Source organism: Bos javanicus, chromosome 13 (genome assembly GCF_032452875.1).
Source record: "Bos javanicus breed banteng chromosome 13, ARS-OSU_banteng_1.0, whole genome shotgun sequence".
Taxonomy (NCBI): Eukaryota; Metazoa; Chordata; class Mammalia; order Artiodactyla; family Bovidae; genus Bos; species Bos javanicus.
Genome location: NC_083880.1, coordinates 29,567,642 through 29,593,928, shown reverse-complemented (window position 1 = coordinate 29,593,928; position 26,287 = coordinate 29,567,642). Strand labels below are relative to the sequence as shown.

At 39.3% G+C, this 26,287-nt stretch overlaps 1 protein-coding gene and 1 non-coding gene across 8 annotated transcripts; one reads left to right on the top strand and one right to left on the bottom strand.

Moving 5' to 3' along the window:
- Window positions 1–266: 266 nt before the first annotated feature.
- LOC133259086 (heat shock 70 kDa protein 14) lies at window positions 267–26,216 on the bottom strand. Of its 7 annotated transcripts, none has more exons than XM_061436098.1 (15): window positions 24,727–24,811; window positions 23,820–23,995; window positions 21,908–22,632; window positions 20,886–21,384; window positions 16,161–16,209; window positions 15,927–16,032; window positions 14,908–14,998; window positions 13,845–13,949; window positions 12,624–12,785; window positions 10,883–11,038; window positions 7,671–7,773; window positions 3,905–4,117; window positions 3,327–3,500; window positions 1,295–1,365; window positions 267–438 (listed from the first exon to the last, which is right to left on the bottom strand). In XM_061436098.1, exons 3-15 carry the CDS (start codon window positions 22,464–22,466, stop codon window positions 360–362), a joined length of 2,367 nt encoding a protein of 788 aa, XP_061292082.1. In that variant the 5' UTR covers window positions 22,467–22,632; window positions 23,820–23,995; window positions 24,727–24,811; the 3' UTR covers window positions 267–359. The 7 variants fall into 7 exon arrangements, with proteins under 7 accessions (XP_061292082.1, XP_061292081.1, XP_061292083.1 ...); XM_061436097.1 differs by lacking the exon at window positions 23,820–23,995 and adding an exon at window positions 22,812–22,889 and having other exon boundaries at window positions 21,908–22,707; XM_061436099.1 differs by lacking the exon at window positions 23,820–23,995 and adding an exon at window positions 22,812–22,889.
- LOC133259990 (small nucleolar RNA SNORD22) lies at window positions 2,873–2,996 on the top strand. The gene has a single exon (XR_009740649.1). It is a non-coding gene; the product is annotated as a small nucleolar RNA SNORD22 (small nucleolar RNA).
- Window positions 26,217–26,287: the final 71 nt, after the last annotated feature.

Below are 26,287 nucleotides of genomic sequence, written 5' to 3'. Positions count from 1 at the left end.
CATTTAACATCAAAGACTTTTAAACTGTTCTTAGCTGATTAATAAGAATTTCTTAAAATTAGAAATTGTAAAGACAGAAAACATTTTTAACTGCAACACTGAATTTCCAGTAAAGTTTCCTTCATTTTATTCTAAGTAGGTTCATGATAGAAAAAGTTCTTTGTATTTCCCGCTAATAATGGAAATCTTTAAGTGGAAAACAACAAAAATAAGTTTGCAACAATTACCAATATACTATAGTTTAATAGAAACATAGATCATACAGGTAATTTGAAAAGTATTTTAATATAAACATTCTTAAACAAAATGAAATAATGTTGACATTTTAGATTTAAAAAATTCATGGTTCCTCTAAAATACTAAGATGCCACCTCTATAGTAATTGCCTCACATTTTCCAGTTTCTTGATCTGTGCACGTCACATGTAAAGATCCATCCCTGTGCAAACAAAAAATAGTAACACTTCATAAGCTCAATTTATAAAAGCAGAAAGTTCATAAGAAACTACTTGAGGACTTGAGTAAATAAGAGATCATTTTACCTTTTGAAAGAAAAGTATTAAGAGACAAATAACTGAAACACAACTTCATGACTTTACATTTAGAATCATATGCCATACTTGGGTAGTTGTTCTTTAAAAATCTCCTTCTGTGTCACTCTGATGAAGGTTGTATTCCTTGAGAACCCATGATGATAAAGACCTTGAGTTGAAAACTTTATGCAAGTTCAAGATACATTGAGTTGTTTTCAATCCCAGGCCATGATAGATCTACCCTAATGAATTCTACATTCTGGCTAAATATGATTTATGGAATAAATTGCCCTTAACATTGATTTGGAAATGATTTACTTGTAAGACATAGTATTATGGATGGACTATTGTTAAAGAAATGATAACAGCTGAATTTAATTTGTAGTATATGTTCTATAGATTTCCTGTTGAAATACTGAAATAAACTTACCCTTTCATAGGACAAAAATCAATTATGTAAACCTTAGGAAATCATATTTAAAGTTGATAAAAATTATGTCTCAAACTTGCATGGACCAGTTTTTTAGGTTGAACTACACCCATAATAATAAAAGAAGTCACAAAAAATTCAGAATGGTAATGACTTGAGATATACTTTTCTTGGCAAATACAGTTAATTTTACAGGGAAAAATTTAAGTTACCGATAAGATCTTTACAAGCTTTTAATGATTTTCTCAGAGTCACAACAGATGAATCAATGGGAAAAAAGGCAGAATCTCAAAGCAAATTTTCTTAACATCATAAGTACATTAATTTTTTACCTTTTCATAGTAAGAACAGCTAATATATCACGTAATCCATTTTCTTTTTTATCTAAATCTTGGAGCACAACCTGTGTAGGCAAAAATAATACAAAGATGATTCAGTATTTTGATATTAATAAACTGATGCATCAATTATTCCAATGGACTAAATCTTATTCATTACTGAAAAAACCTTTTAAAACAGGGCTGTTTTCAGTTCTTTTACCATTTATCATAATTCAGAGCATAGAATTAAGCTTTCTTAACTGACACATCTCCTCTAAAAGGAGGGCATGGAAGATAACTAATATTATTTGTCCCTCTTAAATGTCATGTCCTAGATTAAAATGATACTGTTTGTCTCAGAAAATAAAGACTGTTTTTCTTTTTGGTGACTACACTATTACAGTAATGCGTACATTACATTTTGGCAAGCCTTTTATATATACTTTAAAAAATTCAAATATTTTCAATGCACTTGAAAAAACCATTTAAAAGAAATACATGTCAACTTCTTTTGTACTACTATGATTACATTTATAAGTAAGAATTATTAATGGATTTACTATAAAATTACTCGGTTTCCTAAAGAAAGGCATAATGACAGGTCAAGTTTGAAAGTGACTTTTCAGATTTTGCCAACATGAAATTTTATGACCTTAGGTAAACACCAAGTTTACTCATTTGTAAACTGAGGCAGTTAGAAGAGATGGAATCTGTAAAAGATTCTCTTCCAAATTCAGTATTATGTGACTAGTTTTTTCCTTTCCAGCATCTGGTAGCTACAGAGTCTCAGAGTAGTGTGTCCAAAGAAAATGTAAGAAATGCACTGATTCAAGAGATGAATACTACTTCCATCTGAGTTTAGAGCCTGGTGCACAGCAAAATACTTTTATAGTGATACACTGCAGAAGCATATGGAGGAGCTTTGAAACCTTTACTAGCTTGAAGGAGCCCAGGCAAGAATACTGGAGTAGGTTGCCATTTCCTACTCCAGGGGATCTTCCCAACCCAGGGATTGAACACAGGTCTCTTGTGTCTCTGGCACTGGCAGGCAGATTCTTTACCACTGTGCCACTTGGGAAGTCCATTACTTCTTGGGCATGTTTCTAAGCAAATTACATGGCTCCACCTGATACTTTTTAAAGGATGTAGAGGACCATATCATATGATCCAAGCATGTGGTATTTGAAAAAGCAAACTTATCCTATGTCAGAGGCAGCATGCTGCAATGGCAAGAGCATGGGCTCAGGAGTAAAACCAACCTGAGGATAAATCTCAGCTCAGTCAAGCACAAGGTATTTACTATCATGAGCCTGTTTCTTAATCACCTATAAAATGCACAACAATGTCTATCTCATAGCACTTGGGATTATGTTTGTAAATTGCCTAGTAGAGCACACTTGGCATTTAGCAAACAAATAAATGTCATTTCCCCTGCCACTGACCTTATTGTCAAGGAGGGTAGAGAGCACAAAGAGAAGTAGAAACACAACTGTACTTCGTTTTCGTTTTCCTCTTTCAAATTGAAATAGCTTGTTTCTTCTCTTTCCAAAATGAATAAGTACAATTAATCCATTCATAACAATGTGTTAATCCCAGTGAAGAAACATTCATGTCTTATTCCCTGTCCTAGTCCCATAGCCTGTAAAGGTGAACCCACTGGGGTTGGCTGGGGGAGAAGAGGAAAGTTCATTCCAGAAGGAACTGTCTGAGGGATCCTAAGAATTTCTAAACAAGGCAAAGAGGGGAATAAATGACTGGCTGAAAAGTAGATTGTATTTTTTGGTGGGGTCTAAAGAAAGAACAAAGCACACATGATGGAATCCAATATGAAGGAAATAAAAAATGAAAATTTTTTGTACAGATTACCTGTTCAAATTAGCATATAATCATTTCAGCCTGTCTAAATAAGTTTTGTTTTAAAAAAAAAAAGTGTTAAATGTCCTATATACACAGTTTATGAATTAATGTTAAACTGAGCCTAAACCAGAAGGAAAAGCTAAATGGTTTCATGTGATTAATTCATAGTATAATCTGATATATTCACCTGTGCAAACTTGTTTTCTACTTTTGCAGAGTTTTTCCCCTCAGACTCATAGAGTTCAAGACACACTGAGGATATACTTCCAGGGGCCTGTAATGTGTGTTGTCTTCGAGCTGGCAAAGGAGTCCCTGATGGAAACAGTACTTTGAAGCTGTTGGCTCCTGATTCATCAACTCCCTAATAAGCAGGAAAATAATATGCACATCCTTTGATATCATTACAACGAGAAAAAAAATCACTATTAGAAATGACGATATAGTCCTTGTTGATAATCTCAACACTACAAAGCAGCAAAGAGAAGAAAATGGAACTGATCCTTAATCCCAACCCACTTTAAAAATAAATTGAAACATACACTTCTCAACCTGTATTAGAAGCTTATGATTAAAACGATAGCAAATTAAGAAATTAACAAATTAATATCAACTGAAAGAATATCAGAAACTCATTACAAGTAAAATTATAAACCTAAATTAAAAATTTTTACCAGTACAAGGTTTTATTTTAAAAACCATATGTATGTAAACCTGTGGCAATAACTTTATACTACGTATGGAAAAGTAAAGACAAGCTAAACATACCTTAACTAAAATATCCTTGGCCGAACACTCTATCTGAAGAGCATCTTCCACTGAAAGGCTTTCTTTCCCAATAAGGATTCCTGCTTCTATAGCTGCACCAATAGGGATGACCTCATCAGGAGGAATGGAATTGAGAAGCTCAACAGCTGGGAAAAGATCTCTAATCATTTGCTGTAGCCTTGGGATTCGAGAAGACCCTCCACAAAGGACAACCTAGAAAATAAAAACAATTTTCAGTTTTTTAACTTTTAGAACAATGATTGTTTCTCAAAATTAGATGTAACAGGCCATCTTCATCACATGAAATGGTAAAATATAAGAAGCCCTATTTTGGCATATTATTTTAAACTTATCATATAAAATATACACATATAAACATGCATTTAGTACACTGTTAATATTTAACATATTCTTTACTTATAATGACAAAGTTTAAAATGACAAAAGAGTAAAGAAAGAGCCCTGGTTATGGAGGCCAAGTATCTGAGTTCCAATCCTGGCTCTATCACTTACATGCCAGCATTACTTCAGGGAAAGTCCTTACCCTCCCTGGAAACCTTTTATTGGGTTGGCCACAATGTTTGTTTGGGTTTTTCCATAACAGCTGATGAAAAGGAACTTCTTGGCCAACCCTACAGTTTCCTCATCTGTAAATGGAGAGCCAATTTCCTGACTTTGCCAGGATTAAATGTTTCAGTGAATATAAAGCCCATCATTTTCTCCCTCTATCCCTGTAAGAGGATTAAACATCCCCACCCACAGCCACTACCCAGACACTGCAACCCCTCCCTTTTATTTCTCTGCTCCATACTCAGGACCGGCCATGGGTTTAGCTTTGGCCAGGTGAATGTGAATACACTGGAGTACAACATATCTAAGCAGAAGTTTTAAAAGCCCTGCGTGTTCCGCCAGCTGCTTTCCTCTTTCCCTTCCACCACGAGAGCTGCTCCTTTAGCCTGGGTCGTGGAATGAGAAGCACACAGAAAAATGCCAAAGCAGTAGACACACGGCCACCTTCAGCTGCTCGTGTGGAACACAAGCAAGAAAAAACTGTTCACTACAGAAAACCAGTGAGACCTGGGGGTTGTTCATTACTGTCACAAGGTCAACAAACTACAGAGACAACACTATATTTTTAAATTCTCAAAAGCTTGTATTTTAGAAGTATCTAGTGGGAAGCTGCTGTATAGCACAGGGAGCTCAGCTCAGTGCTCTGTGATGTCCTTAAGGGGTGATCGCCTCCCCAAGACGGGGGTGATCGCCTCCCCAAGAGGGAGGCAATAAATGTATACATATAGCTGATCCACTTTATTGTACAGCAGAAACTAACACAACTTTGTAAAGCAATTATACACCAAAAAAAAAAAAAAAAAAACCTTAATTCTAAGAATGTACCTGATCTTTCGTCAAGCAATTGAGGATTGTACCATTTGTGATATCTAATGTCAGGGTTGTATGACCAGTTAATGAAGCAAGAGAACTCACATTAACTGATCATCTATGGTACGTCACACCCTGTGCCATACATGGTTTTCATTTAATCCTCACAACAACCCTATAGAATAATAATACTTACCTGAAAGTTAAATATTATCACCCTCCTAGTAAGAAGAGACAAGACAGTAAGGCTCAGGAAATTAAGTGATTGGTCTATTCTGGAACTATTAGCACTGTGAGCTTTCCAATTCAGCTGGATCTGTCTCCAAGCTCATTCCCTTCCCACCACTGCCTTGTATCATTTATACCATGTGCTTTCATCTTTGTAAGCCACTCTTCCACTCACGTACCACAGTGCATAGCATATGTATGCAAAAAAAAAAAAAAAAACAAAAAACCCAACTGAACTAAAACCTCTACAAACAGACAAAAGAATGCAACTTTCATGTTACAACATACACAAAAATAGTGAAAATATAAAACTTTCAAACTACAGCAAATTAAAAGAAAACAGTAATAAATATTTGTCAAACACTTGAACAAAGACGGAATTGGTAAATTCAGAAGCAGCTGAAGAAATGAGAGTAACAGACCAACAGATTTAAATAGGTCAATAAATGAAACCTCGGTGTGTCAAATACCCATCCTCCCTAATAGAACCAAAATTCAATAGTAAACTACATGCCTCAAACGAAGGTTGCAGTAAATAGCAGTTAATTTTCTGATTATACAGAGCATTTACACAAATAAATTTTAAAAATCCGTAAGATTTAATCGACTAAACAGTTAAAGAATACGAAATATTTACACATAAGGAAATACAAAATTAAACATTTACTATTTAGTAACATTGACAATACTTTTTCAAAGAATCCTATAATAGTAAAATATAGAGTAAAAACATCTCTTTTCAACTACTTAATGGAAAATTTATCTTTAAATGTAAAACTCAGTGTCAGCAATGTTATACTAAAATATCTGTTCTCATACACTGCTGATGAAAGTATGAGTTAATCCAGCTCTTTTGAAAAGTAACTGAAGGTAAAAATAGGCTTCTGCTATCTATATTCTTTGACTCAATATTTTTATTATAGAAACTTATCCCAAAGAATAATCTTAAATATAGGAAGAGATGAGCACCACTTTTCTGGGGAAGGGAAGACCCGATCTAGGAGTTCAAAAGAACAATGAAATAACCTACGGTGCTCTTGCTTTTCTAGGATATTAAGAACCTATTTAAAATTCTTTCTTAAATTCTTATTGACTTATTTAGGCTGTGCTGCGTCTTTGAGGCCGCATGCACTTTCCTCTGGTTGCAGAGAGCGGGGCTACTCTCTTGCTGTGGAGCACAGGCTCCAGGGTACACTAGCTACACAGCTGTGACTCCAGGGCTCTAGAGCACAGGCTCAGTAGCTGTGGTGCACGGGTTCACTTGCTCAGTGGCAGATGGAACCTTCCGGGACCAAGGATTGAAGCCCCGTCTCCTGATCTGGCAGGCAAATTCTTTACCACTGAGCCACTGGGGAAGTCCAAGAGTCTATTTAAAATTGTGTTGATGAAGACTATGTAGTAATATGGACAAAGACATTGGTTATAATATTGTATAAGGAACATAAAATTCAAAATTGTGCAACAAATTTGACAAGTTTATTATAAAGTAAGACACTGGACTATTTTCTGAGTTTTCTTATATGAAAATTCCTTTATCAACAACAATGAAAAAATGTATATATATTGTGAAAGAGTAGAAATAATCTTGGGAAAAAAACTACAAACCAGTAGAATATTCTTGAAAGTCTCTAAATCTTCTTATGCAAGCAAATATGCAATATTTCTCAGCAAGCAGAGAGGAGACCATTGTACTGGTTAAAAGCAGAATTGGGAACCACACTGAGTTAAATCCTGGTTCTACCACTAGCCACATGATGACCATGAAGCTACTTATATCTCTGTACCTCTGTGCCTCCAATTATAAAGTGGAGATAAATAATATCACCTACTTCATAGAGTTCCTGGTTAAGATACAGCAAGTTAATTCATGTAAAACACTCAGAAACAGTGCCTGACACCTAAGAAACACTCTAATATTTGTCAGTTTTTGCTTATATACAAAAAATACACGGAAAAGGAATTTTAATCTTTTTTGCTAATAAACACACAGAACTGTGAGTTCATTAGAGCCATTAATCAAAATTTCCTTATTTCCTAATGTAAGGTAAGAAAATATTTACATGTATAAAAATACTCTTTCGGTACCAAGGGGCCATATCCTAAATTCCCAGTCGAAAACTATTCCTAACATAAATAAGAAAAATACAAAAGTTATTACCTTGTTGATATCATCTGCTGTAAATCCACTTTGTTCTAAGACTTCTCTGATTGCTTCTATACATTTATTAAAAAGTGGAGAACACAGAAGTTCAAATCTTGCTCTGTAAAAACACATAAACACAAAAGAGACAGCAGAAATAAGTTAAACAAGACATCTTTTTCTTGTAAAGGGTAATGTCAAAACCTACTGTAATAGATCTTTTAAGAGTAGGTTTATGATCAGAACAGGATATTAAGCACTCAGCTGTTGGGGGCCAGAGTGAGGCACTCCGCCTGTGACAAAGGTCATGAGGAAGGAGGCTCGACATATGCAAAGGCGGGATCGAGCCTCAGGAGTCCCCCTGGAACTCCTCGAGCTTCTACCCCCATAACCAGAGCCTGCCTACTTTACTACTTTGTGCTCTCACCTACACCTCTGACTTTACGGGGGGCTGTCCCCCACCACCTGTTTCGGAGAAGGAGTTAACTTAGAGCTCCAGTTAATAATAGTTCCTGGGCGTGATAAGAGTGTTTTAACCTACAAACTCCTCTGAAGGTTCTCTAGCCTGCCTGACAGGCTTGTCCGGCCACATGTGATTGCTCACAGCCTCCCAACCGTGAGAGGCACGAGATGCTTTAAACCTTCTAAAAACAGGTTCCTTAGAAAAGTTAGAAAACTATTAGTATAAGTATAATGGGCTGATTAGAAATTGTATTGGTGAAGGGTTTTTCATTTGTTGAGCCAATGTTTGTTGCTAAGTCTCCACATCCCCTTCCCTTACACACGTTAATGAGTATATAAAAGAAATAAGTATTAACCTTTGATATTAATCACGTTAGACCTTAGGCTAAGTAAATTCTTTCCTTAACTAAAACCCACTACACCCTCACCCTATAGGAATGTAACTTTATTTGGGTGGCGTCTGTTTTAAGAATAATCACCCCTGGAGAAATAAGTGTCCTGGTTGACTGACCGTTGTCACAAAGAGAGGGTCGTAAATTGTCAGCAGGCCCCCCCTGGCCAGAAGATGATGTAACACCCCTAAGACCTCTGTATACATTTGTGTGAAGCACCTGACTTTGATAAAGTCAGGACTGCTGTCCCCACGTGACTTTTGTATAACATCTCAGTGTATAAAAACAGACTCTGGAAAATAAAGAATTGGGATCAGTTTCTCGAAATACTGGTCTCCCCATGTCGTTCTCTCTCTCACTCTGGCTGAGTCTCCATCTGGAGCGCGGAACCCGCCATGCTTACTAATTATGCCTGGGCTTCTAAGATCCGACCGGGGAGGCCTCAGTGTCTCCTCTCCTTCGGGAGAACGGAAGGACGCCTGCGGCCTACGTAAGTGGTGCAAACTTCTTGTCTTGAAGTTTTATTGGTCTCCCGCGTAAACCAAGCTACTCAGCCTCTTTTCTCCACTGAATTTTCCTACTGAGCTATCCTTATTCTATTACTCTTTATATCTTTAATTAATATCTAATTGAAGCTATTGTATCCTGACCCTCGCCGACGCTGTCCCCGCTTCGAATACCCTGGATCAGCCGGGGCTGGACCCCGGCACTCAGCAGAGCAATATCATGGGAGGAAAAAGTCTAGGTTATTCATCTACATACTAATGTATATAATATTAAATTCACATAGAAAAATTATCATACCCATAGCCTGCTTATAAGCTGTCAAAAAACCTAAAAATAAATTCTCAGTGTATGGCATTTCTACCAATAAATCTATTGATTCAAATCAAACCATAATTTGGAAATTTTTGCTATTTTTATGTTTTAAAGTTTTAAAAACTGTTTCTCACTACTTTTCTTTATGGTCTGAGCCTCTGCTGCATTTAAGTTTGGTTATTTTGCACCCCCTGAGAAGCCTGAATGCTAGCAAATAAAATAACAAATTCTATTTCCTTCTTAATAACTGATATGAATAAGCAAACATTTACTGAGTACTTGGACAAACTTAGCACTAAGTTAAATATTCTGGAAACAAAAAAAGTATAAAGACTCTCTTGCCCACAAGAGATTAAAATTCAATGAAACAACTTTCTTTTAGGTTGTAGCTTGAAATGTCTTAAAATATCTAGAGAACTTTCTGGAGCCACTGGCCACTTGAGACTACTGAGCACTTAATTCTGGCTAATGCTACTGAGGAAATGAATTTTTAATGTTATTTACCTATTTAATTAACTAAAAATTTTAAATAGCCACTGGTGGCAGTGCTGACCTGGAATCAGGGAAAACCCAGGGAGAAAGAGGGAGCAAGCTACAAGGGCCAGACAAAGAGAGAATTTAAAGCCTAAAAATAATGTAATACTGTATTCTGGATATTCACTAGGCTTCCAAGTCACCTGTTAGCTTGTTGGGAGGTTTAAATAGTGCTAACTCACGGTAGCTATTAGTGTGGTGAGTAATACACAACACACAATGAGAGGACAACGGCCTCCCCTACCCATTCCTGGGTGGAGGTGCAATCATTTGTAACCAATGTTTTGGATTATGGAAAAGATATGAGCATTAAAAATAATTTTATGCACATTAAACCTGTGTTTACTAAATGTCACAAAAGCTATTAAAATTTAAAATGTTGCCAATGGATGACAAAGCAAATAAAACCAAGACAGAGATCAATCCTCAGAGTAAGGTGACAGGTAATGAGCACGAACTTGGGACTCAAACTAGCTGGGTTTGCATCCCAGGTCTGTCACTTACTAGCTGGATAACCTTGGACAAGAAACGAAACCTCCTGTGTAAAGTAAGGAAAACAACAGCACTTACCTCATCGGGTTGCTATGAGAATTTGAGAGTTAATACATAAGAACGAACTTAGAATATAGCCTGCCACACAGGGGTAACAGTGAAATAGTAAACAACCACTGATGCATGTGGAAGCCCCACAAAGAACTAGGGACTATACAGGTGGGACTGCTAGTCAAGAAAGGAACTTTCAAGTCTCCCCTTATCATTCTTTCAAAGGCCTGGGATGCTCCTGTCACACACTGCTCCTGGTAGGTTTAACATAACAGGGCAGTCACCACTGACATGATTGCTTTGGGAACAGTCATTTAGTCTGACAAGAGCTGAAAACCCTGGAAGTAGAAACAGAAAAGCTCTCCTTTTATAGTGGGCTAAAAACCTCAAGTGAGAAAATGAAAAATCCGAAGTGAGAAAATTACACCTAAATGTGAATACATTTGGAACTTTTTGAAGTTTTTCGAACTGCAGTTTTACCTGGACACGTTGCAGTCAAAATCCTGACCTTCATACAATGAGTCAAGGAAGCAATTGGCGCTTCCCAAGGTTGACAAAGAATGTTTTGCAGTGTCAGCACCGTTCATCAGCTTCATCATGGCGCGGGCATTTCCTCTCACATCATGTCTGAAGGATCTAAACAAGAAATACAGTTTTTGAAGTTTAAAAATTACTAGGTCATTTAGAATTTATTGTAATTAAAATCTGGATAATCCCCATTAGAATAATTGTAAGCTCATGAATCAGGGACTTCCCTGGTGTCCAGTAGTTAAGACTCTGTGCTTCCACTGCAGGGGGTGCAGGTTCCATCCCTGGTCGGGAAGATCCTGGATGCTGTGCCATATGGCCAGTAAAAAAATAAATAAATAAGCTCAAGAATCAATATTAATACCAGATTTTATTTTTTCAGAATATATAAAGAAAGAGAATTTGAAGAGGGGTCTCAGGAAAAATGAATAACCAATATCCTTAAGACTCTGAATTGCTGGATTGTTTAACCACAGTTATGGACTGCACTGAAGAGGTAGAGGAGCCATCATCTTTTTGCAGATGAGACAAAAGGACGTTGAAGGAGATTCATGCAATTCGGTCAAGTCTCATACTTCACCATTTACAACCATAGCATGATTCTTGCTGAATGGCATAGACTTATCTGTCCAGCATTAAAAAAAAAAAAACTAAAAGTGCTTCTTCAAAGAAATTTGAAACCTATAAAATATGTAAAATTACAGTTCTTCTACCTCCAAGGTGAGTTAACTGTTAAAACTGCTTGCTAAGTGGTGACTGATGGCTCTGCTTTTAAACATGTTTAAAACCCATAATAAAATTAACAGTGCCTTTCCTTGAGTGGGAGGGGCTTCCCTTGCGGTTCAGCTGGTAAAGAATCCACCTGCAATGCGGGAGACCTGGGTTCGATCCCTGGGTTGGGAAGATCCCCTGGAGAAGTGAAAGGCTACCCACTCCAGTATTCAGGCCTGGAGAATTCCATGGACTGTATAATCCATGGAGTCACAAAGACTCAAACACGACTGAGTGACTTTCACTTTCTTTCACTTTCCTTGAGTTGGAACACCTTTATAACAAAAAGCATCATAGGTCTTTATTGAACAAATGAGAAATTACCACTTTTTCAGGACTTTTTTTTAACCCAGTGTAGTCAAACTGATGAAAACACTACTTTTTAGAGCAGTGATGTCCCAAATATAACCTTTATATATTTGACTCATGATGTGCCAAACAGGATTAGAATTTTGAATGGAATAATTACATCCAGCAACAAAACTAAAATATTCCTTGTGGTAATAGATAGCACATAAGACTGGTTCATTGGAATCTAACTACAACATAATCTTTTACACCTGTAAAAACTGTTCAGAAGGTAGTGAAACCTTACTGCCTTTACCCTCCTTCACCCAAACATAAAAGCAACCACTGACGAATTAGGAAGTTGAACTTGAGATCCAAGTTCATGCAGTTCAGTGTCTGGTGGTCCCTTACACCGAGTGAAAACTCTAAGTATACTGTATGAGGCAGCTGGGTCTCTGCTTTCGCCTGTTTGCCAGGATAGATTGTATAATTTCAGACATGAAAATATCCAGTGCCCTGGAAAAACCATGCCCTCCTTTGAAAGGACAATTTCAAATAAATTCGGTAAAAAAAATTAAACCTGAAGCTAAATTTCAGGTTTATCACCAAACATATCAAGTCCATTAATACTCACCTCTGAAACTCAGAGGCTAGGTACTGTGCTAAGGTTTCTGTGAAGTGGGTACCTCCAATGTTATCATCAGTGTTTGTTGAAAGAACACGGTATATTCCACTGTTAACTTCCATGACACTGATAGATAAGGATGTTCCTCCAAGTTTGAACACCAAAATGTTGCTAAAAAAAAAAAAAAAAACCACGAGTAAGTTATGAGAGAATCATAGTATTGTAACGCCAATTTTGATTTCTTAAACTAAGAAGTCATTTAGTTTAACTCCTGTAAATCACAAATGAGGAAACTGAAGCTCTTATGGGAGAAATTGAGGTGTCCATGGTTATCACTTAGGAATGAATCAAGCCTAGAAACCAGATCTTCTGATTTTAAGTCAAAGCTCATTTTTATTTAATCCTGCTGGTAAAATTGTATTCTTTCTCACTAATTGGAGTTCAAGACACTAACTTTTCAAAGTAAATAAAAAAGAGATTTGCAATTAAAGTAAGTCTAAGAGCATTAAATATAGAAACTTCGTTAATACTCTTAGTTACTACTGCAATGTCCATGTTCTACAAAAGTTAAAACATATGCAAAACTAGGCATTAATTTCCTATGAGTCAAAATCCAAAATTTCTGATATTCTACATTTTAGATTACTTAAATTCCTAGTGATTTATATTAGTTTCTTTGTGAGATATGAATGAAAAGATACAATTAGGGAAAATTAACACATCTGAATTGACATCCCTAAAGTTGCACAATGTGTCAGATCTATTAGGACCAGTTTTACAATTAAATTAGGAGTACATTTTACTATTTCATTATCAAATGAAATCTTAAATTCCCATCCTGTCTTTTCTGTTATCTCCTGCCATGAAAGTCCTCACTGTTTTTCTAAGTATGTTTAATATTCAAATTGGTAGTAAACTTAACAGTGTCCTAGAGCTTCAGTTGTAACTTGGCTGGCTTATAAACTGCAAATCTTCCTTCCTAAAGGGACAAAGTGTTAGATGATAAGAGAAGGGCAGAAGAGCGCAACCTTCCCTCCTGTTATATCTGTTCTCAGCTTTCTAGGACATCTTTCTCATCTATTTGAAAAACTCTAGATGAGGATTTTGATGTCTTTCCATCTATAAAAGCTTGGAATGACTGCACTATATAACAATCTCTATTGAAATAACTGCTATCATCTAAAATGTTTTCTACACTGAAAAACTTAAAGCTGAAAATATGGTTTTTACCTTTTTCCAGTGGGGGAGTCCTGTCCAATTCCGTAAGCCAAAAGAGCTGCAGACGGTTCGTGGATTAACCGCAAAACATTAAACCCAGCAGCTCGGGCTGCTTCCCTGTGGACAATGTGCTTTTAATCAATTTGGTATCGCATGTTCAAGTCTACATTTTTAGAAATGCTCTGCTAAAGATTTTATGCAATAGCAAATAAGATTTCACAAGCAGAACATGAAGGGTAATGATCTTTTAGAAGCAAGATAACAGAACACAAGAAACAGACCTAAGTCTTTAAGTGTAGAGATTAATTTCTCTTTAAAATAATAATGTTCAGAGTCTATTTTCTTGACAAAGAAGACAACATGTGCCCATATTAAGGGAAAGAAAGCTCTCCAAATGCTTGAGCTTACAAATTTCAGAAAGAGATTAGGACATATTTTATAATTCATTTCAGAGTTAATACAATACATATTTATAAAACACTTATAATACATTTCCAATTTCTTTACTTTAGGTTCACAGCTTTAACATTCCACAAGTACAAGTAAACAAAGCAATTCTGTGGCCCAGAAGCAAATCAGATGTTCAGCAATGCCCTACAAGGAACTCTATCTACAGACCAAAAGACTGGGTGCTTGCCAATTACATTTGCATAACAACTTATGAAAACTAGATACAATTTTTTGTTTAGATGTTTATCTAGGTTAAAAAAAAACTCAAATACTTTCTAAAATTGCTTATTTTTATACAATTCCTACATAAGCCTTAATTACAATACACTAAGGCAAAGTGATTCACAAACGTCAACTTAATCTGGTCATCAAATGTTTCCAATCAAAATAGCGAGGAAGATATTAATACATGCGGTTTCAGGTTCTTTTGACACTTCATAAAATATAGGCAATATTAATGATTATTACCACGATTTTACCACAGGATTTACATATATAAATATATACATGATATACAAACACAACATTTTGTGTAAGGTATTTTCACATATAATTTTACCTTTTACTATATAGCAGTGTTGTGAAATTTATATTTCCTTTAAGAGAAACTTCATATTATACTTACCCAAGAGCACTTTTTTGCTTTTCTCCAAAATCAAATGGAACAGTAATGACTACATCATTGGCATCTGAGCCCAAGACAGAATGTGCCGTTTCTGTATACGAAAAAAAATTTTTTTAGTTCATGAAACTTAATGTGGTAATCATGTCATGACATACATAAGTCAAATCATTACACTATACCCTTTAGTTATATAGTGCTGTATGTTAATTATATCTCAATAAAACTGGAAGAAAAACATAAATTCTGACAATACACAAAAATGTCAAGTGATACTGAGGTTTATTTTTTTGTGCCAAAGATCTTTTTATTATAAAGATTTTCCAATTTGTGAGGCTGTCCCACCCCACTGATCTCCTTCTCTTGTTCTCTTAAACTGTGCACTACTTTCTATGGTTTTGGTACAGTTCGTGGACATGTGACTAGGTACTTTCTAAAGTGTGTAGTTCTCAGGCTTCCAAGTTTCAACCACCTCCCAAATGAGATGGGCCCCACTGAGAACGGGCTTCTGATGCACAAAGGTGCAGCCCAACTACCATAAAAGGCTGCCCTCCATCCCAATTACTTTCATCACAGATTCCAGAGCTGAGGTAAGCCTCGTCAACAACCCACTCCAGAAGTCCTCAAGTTGTTCCACAGGAAGCTGCTCAGCTCCAAGCTTTTGCCTGAAGTGATAAAGCCAGACCTACCTAATCTGCTTAAACACTGTGGAGATTGTACTATCTTGAGGGAGACATAATAATTCACTTTTCACCAGCTTACTGGCCACTTTGTCTTTAGAAGTTTTGAAAACGCTGATTTGGCCCCATCCATTTACATTTCTTCCGGGGAAACCACAGTCAAGGAAAAGAAGTCGTCTAATCAAGGTCACATGGCCAGTTAGCAGGCCAGTCAGGTCTAGCATAATTTAGGCCTCCTCACTGCACATCTGCTCAATCACCCTGCTTCGCTCCAGATCAAAAAACACCTCTAGCTTTTTTAAAAGGCCAACTTTTAAAAAGATCTTTTCCTTTGCTCAATACCTTTCATTTTACTAAATATCAGTCTGGCAACATCTTCTGGGCTGACAAATTTCTTTTCTTCTCCAGTATCTATTTCATATAATAACTTCCCATTTTTTTCAATGACCTGTGAAAGAAGTGTGTTAAAATAAGAAATGATTTTAACAAAATACAAAGTTTCAAATCAATATAATTGGGTCACGACCTTGGCAGTTATTCTGTGTAACAGGGAAATAATAATAGAAGCATACTCACTAAACATTTACTTTCCGTGATGTATTTCCGAGACTGAGGATCATCAGAGCTGTCCATAAGACAAATATAAATATTTATATCATCATCATTGATGTGTAAGTTTTAAAGATTATATTCTTCAAACCAACAAATATAAAAATATAATTACAGTAATTCCATGAAAGCGTTAATCTTCACATTTGAAAGTAAATAACTCTTACTTGTTCTGATCTTACTATCAATAGATGTTAAACATTTGAGAATATTTTCATAGTATCAATTACTTTAAGTCCTATAATATCATATCTTTGATCATATCTCAGAGCCAAACCACTGAGATTAAAAAGGACAAAAGGAGGTAAAACCTCAAACCGGAATACCTAACACCACCTTTGTTGCTTGGTTTCTGAACATGAATCAATGTCTGAAACCTAAAAGCACTGAGCAAAAGTATGAATATTATTATATGTAAAAGTACAGAGTACTACAAGTAGATAGATACTGTCCTATACAAAGTAGGTACTCAAGAAATGTGTATGGCAAGGAAAAAACTAAGACAATGGGTATTACGCTGCTCAAAATAGTAATACAAATTAATGCAGACTAGTGCAGATTACAAAACATTTCCACTGGATCTTCCCAGCACTTAAGCGGGGTTAGTTTGGCAGGTAGTATTCAGGAGTAACAGATTTATAGACAGTCAACAACTTACAAGCTGATAAGGGGAAGAGTCAGTACTTGATCCTAGGTCTTCTCTACCAGGCTAGGTAGACTGCCTTGCAGTGAAGACAGTGAACTACTAAGGTACTTTTGCCTTGAGCAGGGATAAAAGTCTGATTCTTGGCCTAATTTCATCTATAAATGAAGATAAGGTCAATCCTTCCACTTAACCCTTCTTGCAAGGGGCTGCAGCTATTCTGTCCAGAGACCAGTCTTAACTGTTTAGTAGGAGGAGATGAAAATTAACAGTGGCTCTTCACTGAAGGGTTACCAAACATGAGGGCCCTAATCTGTGTAAACAAGGGGGAAATGAAAGGGACTTAAAAATGGGATTAATTTGGCTTAGAACTTTGTTGGCAATATTTGTAGATTCCTCCTATCACCTCCACTATGACAGGTAAGCAGTTTGTCTGACGTCACATGGCTAATTAATAGCACAACTGGCTGGAATCCAGATCTTTCATATAAAGTTTAGTATTCTTTCCATTAACTCCTGCCCTCTTTTCTAAACCCAGTATTTATACCATATCCTGGACAAATATTTTAAGGATAAGAAAAAAAAGACTAAGTGTGCCTATGGTAACTTTTTCCCCCATCAATGCTGTAATGTTGGCCTGACATGTAGTGGTTTAGATGCCTTTAGAACAGAATTTAAGTCAACCAGGATGATTTCTCTGAGTATGTTATCCGTCACTCAGATAATTTGCCAGAAAAGGGTATTTTAATGGCTTTAAATGGAATTTAATGAACTCTTAGAAATGGCAGTTTTGGACCTGATAGGATTAATGGGACTTCAAGGACTTTTAGAAATGGCAAATTCTTTCTCAACTGAGGGTCTTGTTCATTTGAGGACAGAAAGCACATGTAGCTCTGAAGGTCTCAGAGAGGTAAGGTCCTGGAGGTTAGCCAGTGGATAAGCAGAAAGCAGAGGATGGAGATGATGGACAAATGTTCACAGTAGCGCCAGAAAGTAGTGGACTGACCCACATCTGTGTACAGATAGCAACTTTATTTGTCCACACCAGGATCAAGTCACTTCACAGAGAGACAGAGGGTGGTGGGAGGCTGGTATACACAGCACCATTTACTTTGCAGGCTTCGGGAGGCAGAGCATCACTCCTACCAGGGCACCCTGGCCTTCATCCTCCTCTTTCTTGAAAGGCCCCTTGCAATAGGCAGATCCTCACCCCACACTAACATGCTACTGGGCTTGTTCCCCGCACCATCCCAGCACAGAACCTGTTACAGCCATCTGTCCACTGGGTCCTCATGCAGCTCCTATGAGGTAGCTGGGATGGCCTCCCACTGCAGAGGGGAGGGGCCTGAGGTACAAAACGGTAAAGTGACCTGCTTGTGGACAGATGGGGAGTCCCAGCTGGGCCTAGAGCTCAGGCACGATATCTGGGCCTGTTTTCCTCCAGTCTCCCTTTATTACAACTTCCTCCTCTGAACAGGCTTTGGCCTGTTATTCTGTTGACTTCTTTAGGATCTTTCCCTTTAATTTTATTCCCACCTTCAAGTTACTTTACCCTTCAGGTCTGCACACTACTGCCTCTAAAGTTCAACTTGACCATCACGCTTTAGCACTTCTCTTCTCTCCAATAAATCCCTGCCGGAGTACTTTGCTACCATTAAGTGATTAATAGAGTATGGGCCTAACTGTTTCAAGTACTTCCTTAATTTTTCAGAAAATCTAACTATCTACAGGTAGTGTTATCCAGTTGTAACTGAAATGGATCCCTCTACATAAGGGCCTAAAACAACACAGAAGAAAATTAAAAAAAAAAATTATCTCCATTTCCAGGCCTTTTTAAAGCAAGGAATCTATGTCTGGGTATGGAGTTAATACAAGTCCACGAGAAGTCATAAATATCAATACTGTAGAATCTTTCCCTAAAATACAACTGTTAGCAGTGTTTCAAACATACATTAATATGCTGCTGTGACTGAAAACATGACAATCATAATTTCACTTTGTCTTCTGTTATGCTATTCATCTAATTTTCTGGAAGGTATGAGAAGGTACAAACTTCTCTTTAGAGATAAATAAACTGAGGCACAAAAAAAAGACAAGTGATTTGCTCAATGTAACAAAGTGTGACAGCATCAGAACCCAGGAGTTCTAACTCGATTCCAGTGTAGTCTACCTCACACCTCCTCCATAATCACTCGTTCACCAGAGCAGCTTGCCTGCCTGCCATCTGTTCCTGGTTCCAGGGATGTTCCCACTGTGGTTCGGACCATTTCTCCACCTAATGGTATTTCCAGCATTTAGGTAAGCAACTGAGCTGCAAAATATAAAACAAAACCTCTCCCAACAGGCCTGTACTTTTTATTTCACTCTCTAGATTACAGGAGGGCTTCCCTGGTGGTTCCAGGGATAAAGAATCTGCCTGCAATGCAGGAGACACAGGTTTGATTCCTGGATCAGGAAGATCATTGGAAAAGGAATGGCAACCCACTCCAGTAGTCTTACCTGGATAATCCCATGGAAAGAGGACCCTGGCGGGCTACAGTCCATGGGGTCACAAGAGTCAGACATGAGTCAAGAGACTAAACCACCACCACCACCACCACTAGCTTATAGGAAAGCTTTTTAAATTCCAAGTCTGCTTTTTATATTTCTTGAAATAACTCATGTCTCTTATGTCTCCTGCATCAGCAGGCAGGTTCTTTACTCCTGAGCCACCTGGGAAGCCCAAATAACCACTAAGAGCTTTAAGTCAGGTTAATGATGGTCAGTTATGGCTTCCCTTCTAAAGTAAGTTGGAAGCCTGGCTCAATACCATCTATCTCCTGTAGGAAATGTGTGTGTTTCAGAGAGAAAAGGGGATGTGTCTGTGAAGGGCTGGTGCTTTTAAAAAGAGTTATCTGTTGCAGGCTTTCCTTATTCATACCACCCTCAACTGTTACCAAAGCTATTCTCTTCTAATAATATGCCATGAACAAGGTGAACTTTTGTTTACACTTTGTGAGAAAAAGTGACTCTGGAGTTTCCTAGAAGAAACATTTTCTCAGTCTTGCCTTTTGCAACATTCTAGACAGAAAACAAAGACACAGAGAACAAAATTAGCTACAAGTATTTGGGAAGCTTATATAATCCAAATTGTTTCCATGATCTCCAAATGACAAACCAAACCTAAAGATATATAAGTATGAATATAAAGAAACCTAAACATGGAATGCAAAGAATTTACTTATAGGGAGTTATTTTATAAGATAGCCAATTTCTCATTAAAGATTATCAACATGAACCAAAACACATGATTGTGGCTTCCTATCAGTTCTGAACCATATCCATAGAGATAGACTAAGGACAAGTAAAATAGAGGCAAAGATGGTTTGACTATTCAGTGCTTGCTAGTAGTTATGTCACAGACACAGCAAATATAAAAAGGGACCAACACATGTTGTGTCTACATTAGCCTAATGAACTACAGAGAGGTTTTAAGAACTGAAGATTGTAAACTCCAGGAAGCAGTCAAGTTAAACTAGGAGAGATTTAAGCAATGAGGTCATGGTGTACAACCCTAATCCTGTACCTTGTCAACTACTGTGCCTCACCCCAGCCTTCTCTCAGCCAAGGTCATATGCTTTAATAACTTACATGTGTATAGTGCTTTAAACCCTTTCACATCTATTTCAGCCATCTGATCCTCACAACAACCCTGTGAGGTAGGCAGGTTTAGCAGCTGAGGAAGCTGGTGTATAGAGGTAAACTAAAGCGTCTCCCATCGGTGACAAAGCTAGGGCTAACTAGCTCTGTGGCCTTGGTTGCATCCTTTTTCTACTGGGCCACCCCTTGCATTTCTAAAGGGTCTTTCAACTAGTGGAGACACCTGGGAGCAGCCACTAGCACATATGTTCCTACCACTCCACATATTAACCGTTCATCCACTCTTTTTTGTCTGAGGACATGGAAAAGGAGCTGGGGTATCAGGAGGCATTGGTTGGACCCAGGCTCTGCCAGTGTAGGAAATACACTCTTGCATGATCAGCTCCTAACTTTTGGTGTTTGAAATTAACCTCTGAAGCAACTTTTCAAGTCCTAGCTGGAAAGCCCCGGTTGCCTCTTCCACTGCTGTGGCCAAGCGTCTGACCGCAACCACCGCATCCCTGCGGAGCTCGTTGGCAGTGTCCTGCTGAGCGCTGGCTTCCTCGCCAATGGCAATCAGCCGATCCAGTTTTTCTTGCTCCCGCTTTGAAAGTTCTCGTGCCAACCTCCTGTTTTCTGCCAGCTCGGCTGCAATAGTCCTGGCCACTGACCGCCTTCTTCGCCGGGCCCACCTGGGAGGGGGCTCACTGGTCAAAGGTCTATCCCCACCAGAAACAAAAGGAGCCCTGGAGGAGGAGGCTGGAGGCTGCTGTGCGGAGGCCACCCCGTGAATGTTTCGGCTGGAGCTGGAGCAGGGGCTGGGCTCACCGGACACAGCCAGTCTGGTCATGGGGATGCTCTGACAGGGGGCAGCTGCACCTCTGAAAAGGTGATGAGAGCTGCTGTAGCTGGGGGTCCCTTGAGAGCACCCTGCAAAACAAAGCAACAATGTTGCAGAGAGGACATTCCTGCTATGGGAATGCTTGGAGCCAGCTGCAGAGTTGAGACACAAGGACAAAACCAAGGCATCTCTCTGCAGGGGGTGGGGAAGAATTCCTTTTCTCATGCGGATATTTTGGTCTGCTACAATAGTATGTCCAAAACATCCCCCTCTGCCTTCCATGGAGCTATCCAACCCTTTCTACAGCCACAAGTTCCTAAGTCCCCATTATAAATAATGCCCAAACGAGTTTGGTTCTAAAGAGTACTTGAGGTTTAAAAGAGTTCTAATATCATACATACCTAGGGTTATAGCTTTTAAAAATCTGGAGCCCTTTCTCTCACCATTAGGTTTAAACGATTAAAAATCTGGAGCCCTTTCTCTCACCATTAGGTTTAAACGAGAGGGCAGGGGCTGAAATAGCGACTATGCTGAAGAGGTCACCATCCAAATACACACTGATGAGAGCCAAGTGACTCTGGGACCCGGACCCTTCACACGCTTGGGGGTTACCTGCACCCGAGGATTCATCCCAGGAGTCCTCGAGGTCACTGGTTTCTGGCATCTGGTCACTGACCCTCAGCTGACAATCATCTGACTCCTTCACTGTTTTCAAAATAGGCTGATGCTCTGCTGCCTGAGTCCTTTTTGCTCCCAGAATGCTGGTCCCCTCCTCCCCTGGGGTGTCAGGGGCTGCTAAATTCAGGTCACTGTGCTTGGCCCAAGCAGCGTCCTCCATTAAGTTGTCTGCATCAGTCACTATCTGATTTCGGAGAAGCTGATCCAAAGTATCATAAAAGGGACAGTGTGGTGGGTCGCCCATACTTGTGGCGTGGGCCACATAGGCCTTTAAATATAATGCCTTCAGGACTTTGAACTTGGAGCGGCACTGACGCTCGGTGCGGCGGAAGCCTTCCTGCTGCATCCGCTTGGACACGGCCTGATAGACATCTGCGTTGTGATGCACGGTCTGCAGGCGCTGAATGTACTCTGCCTCGCCTAGTATGGAGAGAAGCGTCCGTGTCTCTTGTCTGGACCACCGGATGCCCGCACTGCTATTGGAAGTGGCCATGGCGGACTGGGAAGAAAGGCTAGCTGGAGGAGACTCTTGGGCAGGAGGGTGCCGACCTGAAGGTGTGAGGAATTTCTGTGTGCTCCAGTCTATCTCCAGGAGCCAGCCGCTTCTTCCCTCTCTGGGCTAATTGCTGAGAAGCCAGGTCGGAGGACCGCATTTCTGGCTGGAAGGCCACAGGGGAATGAAAGTTACAGGAACGGTGTAAGGATAATTGTGGCAGTAAGTTAAGTGGTGCTACCTGTAAGTAGGTTGCAAAGAGAAAGGATGCCAGGGTTGAGAAAAGCCCAACTCTGGGAGTTCGCTCAGGATGGGGACTGGACCAAGGGCTACAAAGGGCCTTACTGGCTTGGCAACAAGGGGACTGGCTTCTCCACAAAAGGCAGGATGCTTCCAAGGCTGAGACCTGGAACCACCGTGTATCTGTAAAAATCACCATTGTCTTGTAAGTAGATAGACCAACGGGGGCGGGGATGCCTGGATCCTGAGACACATCACTCTGGAGAAGGGATAGCAGGACCGTGGTGCAGTAATATGTGTCTGCTGTGGCTCATTCCTCACTAACCTTGGCCTGGGTGGTATGCTATGCTGTGTGTTACCCATCTGACTGTCACCACTGCGCTCCTTTGTTAAAAGGTAACTTCCAGGGCCAGAAAAGCAAGCTAAAGTTGTTCTCACTAATACAAAGCTTTTTGCCTAATATGGCAGAAGACATCCATATCTTTATTTCCACCACCTGCCCCCAAATATCAACAAAACCCAAAAAGGGCTCCCAAAGAGATGCACCTATAGAACTATTCTGGATTTTGACCGTGTCAATGCCAGTACCCTGGTGTGATAGTGTAGTATAGTTTTTCAAGATGTTACCAGTTGGGAGAAAATGGTAAATCCAGAAATAGATTGGATCTCTCTGTATTATTTCTTGCAACAATATGTAAATCTACCATTATCTCAAAAAAACAGTTTAATTAAAAAAAATATTATTGGCTGCTTACTTCCTGCCTTTTTTTTTTCAGTTTATAATTTGAAAAATTTAGACAGCAACTCAATTTATTTTCAATATGCTCAGTACTAAGTTTAGTCAACAGATACATGGATATGCGAGTGTATGTATCTTCACAACAATTTGAATTCTCTCCAAAACACTATAGTTTTTGACTTAATCACAGATATTCTAAAGAAAAAAAAATGAGCATCAAGTTCAACTTACCTAAATATATAGGTAAGAGATAATAAAAAAACAAAATCTGTATGTAATATATATATATATATATACACACACACATATCAAATTTAATCCATGATTTCCCAAACCTAAAAACAACACAAGGAAATTTCTACTTAAATTCTCACCTGAATAAGGTAGAAAGGAAAGAACCTGAGGTTAAGAGTTAGGTGTCCTGGACCACAGTCCTGTAGAGTTCACCCCACTAAACTAATTTAGGGATACTGTAACTTCTGCGTGCTTTGAATTTCTTATCCAGAAATGAGGAGGTATAAAATCTGCCCTTCCAATCTTACAGGGATTTCTGTGGATTAAATAATAGATGTGAAAGCACTTTTAAATTTAAAAACACTATATCAAGTATTACAACTCCAATGAAAACGAAAACCCCTAATTTATAATTATAATTTGAGGTAATCTATAATTTGAGGAGACAGAAGTCTGGGGAAGCAGGCCTCTTTAATCTTTTAATTAAAGTTATAGCAGATGATTAACCTGATTCTTAAGACTTTAATTAAGCTGTTTTCCCTAATGATTAAAGGTGTAAGCCAACTGGAAAAGTTAGTTCCCAGAAAGTGTCACAAAGAGATCTGAAGAAGAAAATCAATAGCTTCTACATAAATATTCACCAATTACAATAGACTTTACAAAATTCAACTATAGTGCAAATAAATCTTCAAATTCCCACGCAATCTCGCAGTTTAAAGAGTACTGTAAAAACGTGTTAAGTTCAAACTGCCACCTCTGAATGATACAAATTATCAAAACTAAATGCACACTGGCATCTACCAATACTAACAGACCTGTAAGCGAGAAGCAAATGTCTAAATGTCTCCGTGAATCCCATCTTTGAGAAAATTCAGCACTAATATCAAAAGATAACAGCCTACTGGGGAATTCTGTGAAATGACTCAGTCATTAAAAACAACGAAAAACACACTGGAAGTTTCTAGTTTCATTTCAAATTATGCTTACATTTAAATTATAAACATGTTTTTTGTTTACCATACGTGAAAGCATTATTTTACTCCATACCTTCTGCCAAGGATCTGCTTGACTTTCATTACTGTGTTTGAAATATTCCTTATTCTACTTTGTTTTGCTGCCAATCCAACAACCTGAAAAAGAGCAATCTATTACAACACGTCATTTTATACTTATTTCAATGTACAAAAATGAGGAGAATGGTACCTCTTCATTTTTTGAGTAAGCAACAATGGCTGGAGTAACTCTGTCGCCTGCATCATTTGCGACCACATCAGCCCGGCCATCCTGGAGGTAAATACACAACTGTATTAGTTCTTTTGAAATGAAATATATAGTCTCCTTAGATACATTCAGACATATGTGGGGCCCTGTGACTGACATATATGTGGAAACAAAAACTGCTTTACTGTATTTCTAGATCTTAATAACCAGAATTCTACAACCAGCTGCCTCTTTTCAGTCTGTTCTGCATAGTTGATAACAGAAGAGACATGATAATAACCTCTCTATATAAAATAACGTGTTAATACATTAACCTTTCTATCTCTTTTCCTTTTCCCTGTAAACGCTAATCTTTCTTCCCTCTTTTTACATATGATGAATTAGCAACAATCCTTCGGCTTTTCCCTACAAATCATTTGACATTTAACCGTGAGACGAGTATCAGGGCTGTCCCTTATGGTTCCTTCCGCCTCCCCACAGACGAGAAGAAGCCCTAAACTCCCAGTCACACTCATTTCCAGAAAGGACAAGTGACTGGAGCACACACCATCAACTGGCTTCCTACGCTTCTCGGGATTAACAGGTCCAGTTCCAGATCGCCGCCACCTTGCTCTTTCTTGGCAAACGTCCAGAAACCTCCGGGTACCAGACGCTCGGGTCCCCCTCCCGGCATCCTGCGTCCATGAGGTCCCCAGGTCCGCCTTCCTCCTCTAGGCCTCCAGCGCCCAGGACGTGGCCGGGTCCGTCCCCACCCTCAGGGGGGACCTCCAGCTCCCAGCGTGTCCCTGGGTCCGCCCCCCAAACTCCCGGGGCCTCCAGCGCCCAGAACGTTCCCGGGCCCGCCCCCGCCCCTGGGGCCTCCGGCGCCCAGAAAGTCCCTGGGTCCGCCCCTGGGCTCGGGGCCTTCGGAACACAGGATGTCCCCGGGTCCTCCTGCACCCTGGATGTGCTGGGTCCGCAGCTGCCTTTCCTGAGGGGCCGCAGGGGAAGAGGCCGAGTCCGCCCAGCCCTTAGCCCCGAGACTTCCTCGCAGAATCGCCTCTCCGTGCGACGTCCCTAGGCCCGCGACACGCTGTTCACAACCCCGCAGACCAAAGGACTTGGCCTCGTACCCAAAGGACGCTGCACCCGCAACCCAGCTCCCCGAGTCCCTCACCTTATAGACGGCCACACAAGCTGATGTGCAGCCCAGGTGAACCCCGATGGCCGCCATGAGGCGGCAGAGACGCCGGCAGCACTAAGGGGTGGTTTCCCAACAGCAACAGCGCCGGGCCGCGGCACAGCCCCATCAAGCACCGCGGAGACTTCACGTTCCAGTCCACCCACTACGCCTCGGCCCTTGCCGAGGCCGCCCGCGTCGCCGCCAATCAGCGTGAAGGTCCCGCCT